The following is an 8,020-nucleotide window of genomic DNA, read 5'->3' on the forward strand; positions in this document are numbered from 1 at the left end:
AAAGCATTGATTAAAAGGATTTCATCGTCAGCTCAACGTCATCCTCCACCAGAGCCCCGCAATGTCAACTGCATTCACGTGCTACAACGGAAGGACTTCACGGAAGTGTCACAATTTGGGATGTACCACGGCGACATATTTGTGGGTACCAATAAATGCAAATAATATACTCGCGAGGATAGAAAACTAAAATAGCGGAATTTAACTCAAATATAACAGTAGAGTTGTAAATTTAATTCAGTTATTGTATTGTCGGTTCATACTATTTATTTTGGCTAATGCGAGAACGAGTATTTTAACGTACGAACACCCCCCTATTGGCCCTATGGTTCGGCTCGTCTTTCTGCATTAACAGCATCTGGTCTTTCTGCTTTTACAACTTCTAGTTTTAGGCGTTAAAGTTGAATTGGTCAAATTAAGAAAGCAGCTAGCTAGCCCGCAACAGCGACATGGCAGGCACCGTGGCTCGCCGAGGCTCTCGGAAGGAAGATCTCGACTATAAGTTACATTTCCGAATGATAAACGAGCAACAAGTGGACGATATCTGTTTTGATTTCTTCTATAAGCCACACACCATCACACTCCTGACATTTACTGTGCTCAGCCTCATGTACTTTGCGTTTACCAGGTAAACTACAGCGTGGAAATGTAACTTTTTTCATTAAGCAAGTGCTGTTTAACCTGTTATTTGTGTATTTAATGGCTGTATGTAATGTGTCCCTTTGTTTACATGTCATATTGTATTGTTACAGGGACGATGAGCACTCTGACAACAACCTCCGAGTTGGTCTGTTGGTGGTTGTCTCCTTCTTCTTGGTCATCAGTATCCTAGCCTTTCCTAATGGTAAGCCAGAACACAATCTACATTCACTCTTTCATTAAATGGTATGCGATTAAGTGCCTGCCCATGCTGTTTTCTTGTATTGTCCAATGTACTTCTGAAACAGTGAGTCAGCTGACATTAATTTGCAACTGTCTTGATAATTAGTTAATAGTTTAAGTCATTTTTCAAGCTCAAATACCAAATAGTCTCTGCTTCCAGCTTTTCAAATGTGAGGATTTGTAGCTTTTCTTTATCTTATGTGATAGTAACGTTAATATTTTGGGTTTGGACTCTTCTTGAACAATTTGAAGAGGGGCACAACAAATATCAGCGAAAAAGACAAACTGACAGTCTAAACATCTGTCCTGATACAGTGTGAAAGTTCATTATTGTCCTAAACTGTAGATTTAGGACAATAATAACTAGACAAAACCTAGTAATTGGACCTTTAGTTAATTTGCCTTCTTAACACACTAAACCTCACCTACTGTTATGATGCTTTCTTCATCAGGGCCCTTTACCAGGCCTCACCCTGCAATTTGGCGAATGGTGTTTGGTAAGTGTTCGCCCACATCTGTCTCTGTCACTTCTGTATTATTCACATTCTCAAAATGTTCTGCTTGAATCCAGTTCAAAATTTTCTTTGTCCTCACTCATTTTTTCCTGTCCCGCACAGGTCTCAGTGTTATGTACTTCCTGTTTCTTGTCTTCCTCATCTTCCTCAACTGGGACCAAGTAAAGATACTGATGTACTGGCTGGACCCAAACCTGCGCTATGCCACACGGGAAGCCGATGTCATGGTGAGGATGGTTTTGAAACTCTGTCATTTAAACCATCAGAAGTTAATACCACATTTAGTACTATATATTGGAAGATGTCAGGATGGATAGAAGGATGGAAGCACAGAAAATGCTACCATGATTGCATGGCTGCCATTGTGTTTCTTATGATTCAGTCACCTTTCCCTCTACCAGGAATATGCTGTGAACTGTACAGTGATAACATGGGAGCGAATCCTGAGCCACTTCGACATCTTTGCTTTCGGACACTTCGCAGGCTGGGCCATGAAGGCTCTGCTCATCCGCAGCTACGGCCTCTGTTGGACCATCAGCATCACCTGGGAACTCACTGAGGTAGCATGCATGTGTTCAAGATGAGGTCAGTCTGTCCATTTCGAAATCTGTTACGTGAATCGCAGCTGTTCAAGGAGCTTAACAGAAATTCAGCCGTAAAGTCATGGAAAAAAGACGTTACTTGTGATTTTGCTCGGTCTGTGCAGGCAACAAGGATTGTTTGTTTGGGAGAAACTTATCGTAACAAAGCAGTAGTATGAGCAAGAGTTTCTGTATATAGCAAGTGCTGTTGCCTTGACTGCTGCCAATTGTTGACTGGATGGATTAGATTATGGGATTTAGCCTAATACCAGATTTACTCATCACAGAATCAACTGCGTCACAGTTTCTTGAGGCCAACAAAGGTGCTAGAATCATTCAAATAACCGGCTAAAGAAATGTAGTCCTTGATTGAAAAATCTCACTCACCCCATAAATTAATTTAATTTTCACTTTCTTTTCCACTTTTTTTTTTTTTTTTTGCAGCTGTTCTTCATGCACCTGCTGCCAAACTTTGCAGAGTGCTGGTGGGACCAGGTGATACTGGACATACTGTTGTGTAATGGAGGAGGCATCTGGCTGGGTATGACCACCTGCCGGTTTTTGGAGATGAGGACCTACCGTTGGGCCAGCATCAAGTCAGTGGGGCTTATGCTCTTTGCCTTTAACTTTGAACTTTTCCTTTTCTGGCAATTAATATTCACAAAGCTACAAAATCAAGTAGTACTGGCAGATTTCCATAAGATTGTTTGTATGTAACAGAAAGTTGCAGTTAAAGTTAATAATACAATAATTCTGGATTATTTTCATGTTCTCATGCTCTGTTCAGGGAAATCCACTCCACCACAGGGAAGATAAAGCGGGCCGTGCTCCAGTTCACCCCGGCCAGTTGGACTTATGTGCGCTGGTTTGACCCAAAGTCCTCCTCTCAGAGGCTGGCAGGCATCTATCTCTTTATGATCCTTTGGCAGGTACTTTATTCTTTGACCTTTGACTCAGAAATACATTGTCCTCAGTGTAAGGGCTCTAACTAACAATTATTTTAACTGTTAATGTATCTGCTGATTATCTTTTTTTAATTAATCCATGAATCAAATATTTTTAAAAAGTTACCCCCTCACTATGTGATCCTGCTGCTGACATTTCCATAAGAAATCCTTTAAAGTCTCACATCCCTTATCTTCCAGCTGACAGAGTTGAACACGTTCTTCCTCAAGCACATCTTCGTCTTCCAGGCGTCTCACCCTCTCAGCTGGTGTCGTATCCTCCTCGTTGGAGTCATCACTGCACCCACTGTACGGTACGTTCAACCTTAAAATGACACCTTTACACTACATATAAGAGCAATAATAAATGTGATATACTAGATTTAAATACTCTCTAAAACAAATACTACCTTTTTCGTAAAGAAGCATTTAATCCTGGCATCACAAATTGTTGCTGTGGTCGCTGTTTCAGATGCTTTCTGACATTTAAGTCTGTATGAAAACCTTAAAAGCTGACTTTGTACAAATTACAAATTTTGTTATTTTCTTCAACCTCTTTCAGACAATATTATGCTTACCTGACCGACACTCAGTGTAAAAGAGTTGGCACACAATGCTGGGTGTTTGGGTAAGTATTTGTCCTGTCATGTTTTTCACTGATGTAGAAACATTAAAGGACCAGTGTGTTGCATTTAGTGGCATCTAGCGGTGACAGTCAGTGTTTGGTTTGTCCGTTTTGGGCTACTGTAGCAACCTGGCGGTTCAACATGGCGGACCCTATGGATGGTGGCCCGCGGTGTCTGTAGATAAAAACAGCTCATTCTATGGTAACAAGAACACAATAATTCCTATATTCAGGTGATTATACACTAAAGAAAACATAACTATGAATGTCATATTTAACAGCCAATAGATCCTCCTAAATGTTACACACTGAACCTTTTGATGGTCATATTTGAATAAAACCTGCCCCCAGCGGGAATTATTTTAAGGAGTATCATAACAAAATAAATTTTACTATGTCTTTTCTCATTCCACTTGCCATATTTTGGGACAGATTTGCTTGTATCCACCTGTCAGTTGAATGATAACAGTGTAGTAGTCTGGTAGGTAAACTGACAGTGAACTTTGTCCAGAGTCTGGTAGGTTTTCTATGATCTTGTCTGCATGTATCACAATGAAGGGGCTGTGCCCAGGCTGGTTGGCTATCCCTGTTTAATCAAACAAATCACAAAGGCAACTTACGTACTACGCCAAAAACCAACAGTGTCTCACGTTAATGATCTGCTCCTGTTTATGGTTGAAAGGTATTGGCAGATCATTATACAACACATGGTTTACAGTGAAATGGAAAGTTTGCGGCCCTTTCATGCTAAGATAAATAAATTAAAATATGACATTGAATCAAAGTTATCGCACACTCACAAGTTAACAATAAATAGATTCTTCCCACAAGTGGCAACAGCTCTGCAAACTGATAGGAGTCCTCACTAAAACTGCTGTTGTGTTGGACACAAGCTATCTTATTAACCTGCAAGCTGTTGCAGATCCGGCAAGCTAGTTCAGGTTATTTATTTGACAGATGAACAGAAAAGGTTTTATTTGGACTGAAATGTTTCGTTTTTGAGTGTCTTTATTGAAATTCAGCTTTTCAAAAGTGTGAATGAAATTCATCACGTAATGAAGTTATTGACCTCATCTCAGACACAAAGCTGCTAATGCCCTCAGTCTGCTCTAGTTTCCATAGCAACGAGACTGTCTCTCTCCGTCTGCATGAAATACTCAACAATGAGGCCACTCCGTTGTCCAAGGTTTACCCCTACAGTGTAACCTTTAAAACTGGAAAAAAGAGTTTCCCACAGCAGTGTGGTGAGCGAGTATTGTTATGGGTTTGAATGGCTGGGAAACAATAATACAGAGCACATACATTGGGATGTACCACAAGTGTTATGCATCCACAGAGAAGCTCCACTGCAATGAAATGACATTGCCAAGAGAGGGGGCCATTGTTGAATACAAAAACATGTGTTTAAAATTTCCAGAGCAAACACACCATTTATATGACGTCCTTATATTTCCCTTCAGGGCCATTGCTTTCCTCGAGGCTCTTGCTTGTGTGAAATTTGGTCACGACTTGTTTTCCAAGACACAAATTCGATATGTGTTACTGTGGCTGCTCTGTCTGGTAAGAAAAGGTGTGTGTGTGTGTGTGTGGACTAATAGAGCATATGTTTCACTTTTGTCTGTCTGTCTGTCTTGACCAAGTACATCAGTATTATGCAACTATAGTTCTTGCGTAAATATAATAAGAAAATTACAGGATGTCAAACAGTCAGAATAATATACACTCAGTGACCTGAAAAATAAAGATTTCTGATCAAAGCTGCATTGGGCCTTCTTGTGCCCTTGTAACAGTCACCCCTTGTAGCTTGTTGACATTTCTTTCTTGCTTTTGAGTTTATTTGAATGGTCTTTATTGAACAGCACTAATTAAGTGTGGAAAATAATTTTGTTTAATCAGACTTTTTTGCATCCTCTTTTAGGCACTTATCACACTTCTATGTTTGTATGGGATGGTGTGGTATGAGCAACATAAAATGAAGGTGAGATGTTGCTTTTGTTCTTCACTGCTTTGATTACATTTTAATTATGATTTACAAAATGTTTAGGAGAATCTTAGAAAGAGCTGGAAATCTTTTTTGCTCAAAACAGATATTTTGAGTTGTGATAGTAGGAAAAGCACAGGTGTTGCTTATTACATTAATTCTGATCTATTCACGTGTCCCAGTCCGCCATGACGGTGTGACAGTGAGCCAGCATGCACAATACCAGGACCCTGAAACTCAAACAGTTAAATAAAACTCAGGCAGCATTCATTTTGTTATTTGCTCCTGTGTTTTACCGACTGTGACATGTCACAATGTCTTCTATGATGAGGCCGGTAGACAGTCTAACTGACTTGATGTGTCGTTACCCTTTAGAGCTGTGCATCTTATTATCGCTGGTCAGAAATGACATTCACTCCACGTTTCCTTCTGTTTACAGAGCACTTCTGTGCAAAGTGAGGACTGTGATGACAGCAGTGCTGTCGACTCATGTGGTTTTGTTCCAGATGGCGTTGCAGGTCAGTCTCATAACAGGCAGGCTGGTGACAACTCTTTCATACCACCAACCTAAATGTTGAACATAGATATGTTTTTTTTTTTTTTTCATCCATAGCTCAGCGGGATTCTTTGAGAAGTTTACAACCTACAAAACGAAGGAGAGCTTCTGCAAGGAACAGATTTGTGAATGGCCATGGAGGAAAGAGACAATAAGCAACACTGATTCACATCCTCTGTGAAAGAATGAAGGTTACAGTCTTGAAAGCACCCAACAAGGCGAATGCAGTACGCACTTAAATTTACTGAATAATTAAAAGTTGCACCCAGGGTTTAATAAATCCTAGAGGGAAGGAAGCAGACTCACATTGACAAGCCTTGATATATTGTTTCTAATGACTGTGGGAGTCAGAGGAAAATCACACTTCATAGACCTGAAGACTGCAGTGTACCAGCAGATCTTTAATACTCTATGACAAGGACAAAATTGGTTTTCTATTTAATATTTTTAAACAGACCTTAATAACCATGGGAACATGCACTGGACTGTGAAATAAAAGGTGGCCTTATTTGCACTGTAAAAACTAGCATGGAAGCCTCAGCATCGTCCTTCACCCAGTGTTTTTAGCTTTAAACTACTGACTGTATGTGGGATGCTTTGCACAGTGGGACAGGTTTAGTTTGTCCAGTCAGTGGTGTGTCGGCTTTATCAGTGTGGTCTGATTTACAAACCGTATGTATAGGTAACAGGCACGTTTTTGCACTTAACCTCTTTGACACCTCTTTGTTTTTAGTGTGCTAAATTTCTTACTACACAACTAAAGATTCCAGTTATTGTTGTTTGTAACTTGAGTTGGGGATTTTTAATTGTTGATTTAATATATTTGTTTTTGTATAATAATTGCCAAAAGTAGCCAAATTTTTCACTTAACTATGATATAGTAAGGCACAGGTACATGCAGTACTAAAGGCTTTTATTCAATCACATGCATCACCAGAAAAGATGAGAGGAGCAGCCAAGAGTTACTGAACCATTTGTAGCCTTATATGTTATTCTTACCCGTTTTAGCTTTCATAAATGTGGTTATTGGAACTGTTGAGATGTAAGTTATTTTTGTAATTTTGGTGTGTGTGTGTGTGTGTGTGTTTGCCGTTAGAGTGGTGAGTGGTGGATGATAGGTGTACTGACAGAAAATACTGTGACATTCAATGCAATAGCACTGTGGTGACATTCAATAGCAGAGGATAATCGCTTTTGTGAAAATATTCTTTTCAAAGTGTTTTTTTAGTAGTTCAACTTAATGAAATGTGACGTTAATACAACACAGTAAGTGACTGGTCGACATAAGCTCTTCCTAATATTGTTGAATGATGCTTTATAGGTCATCTTTAGTGTTAGTGTTTTACAAACTCCCATTAGCTTGACCAATGTTAGTAAGTTAATGTTTACTTATTGAATTCATATTGATGTTATTTGATTGAAACTTTTTTCAGCACTAACCTGCCTTGGTGATTTTTATCTTTTACATCTACTTTTCTTAAAGTGTCAGACCACACTGTATTTAATATAAAATGTTTAAAAATTGTTCATTGTTGCCCACAAGTTGCTGCACAACTTAGTATAACTGATTTCTGATTTTATATGGGTGGCTGGTTTGTTTTTGTACACATAATTAAATGATCACATATCACTGATGTGTTTTTCATTGTGTCCACTATTGAATATATTTTATTTTGAAGATATTATTTTAATATTTTATCGTCTCATCTTTGGAATATCTTCAGTAACTGAAATATTTTAACTACTATATTGTATTTGACTCGCATTCATTTCTGTTTGAGTAACAAACCACACAACACTGCAGTAATACCACAGGAATGCCAGATTTAAATTCCACATGATCTCCTAGACTCACAGTATCTTCGTTATATACCCACTGATTTTTATTAATCAAAGGTCTCATTACAACACATTAGTTGTACTGTACCTTAGTTAA

General features: G+C 38.9%; 1 protein-coding gene across 2 annotated transcripts; it reads left to right on the forward strand.

The window, feature by feature from the left end:
• The first annotated feature begins 340 nt into the window (after window positions 1-340).
• Window positions 341-7,714, forward strand: ptdss1b (phosphatidylserine synthase 1b). Of its 2 annotated transcripts, XM_035681902.1 has the most exons (13): window positions 341-628; window positions 753-844; window positions 1,335-1,379; window positions 1,500-1,624; window positions 1,799-1,957; window positions 2,423-2,574; window positions 2,766-2,907; window positions 3,124-3,236; window positions 3,485-3,550; window positions 5,008-5,107; window positions 5,466-5,525; window positions 5,968-6,046; window positions 6,142-7,714. In XM_035681902.1, the coding sequence occupies exons 1-13, from the start codon at window positions 450-452 to the stop codon at window positions 6,237-6,239; spliced, it is 1,410 nt and encodes a 469-aa protein (XP_035537795.1). In that variant the 5' UTR covers window positions 341-449; the 3' UTR covers window positions 6,240-7,714. The 2 variants fall into 2 exon arrangements, 1 of the variants encoding a protein (XP_035537795.1); XR_004797533.1 differs by lacking the exon at window positions 5,008-5,107 and having other exon boundaries at window positions 6,142-6,205.
• The last annotated feature ends 306 nt before the right edge of the window (window positions 7,715-8,020 follow it).

The sequence above is a fragment of the Morone saxatilis genome, unplaced genomic scaffold, assembly GCF_004916995.1.
Source record: "Morone saxatilis isolate NCDOM2014 unplaced genomic scaffold, NCSU_SB_2.0 Contig9, whole genome shotgun sequence".
Lineage (NCBI taxonomy): Eukaryota > Metazoa > Chordata > Actinopteri > Moronidae > Morone > Morone saxatilis.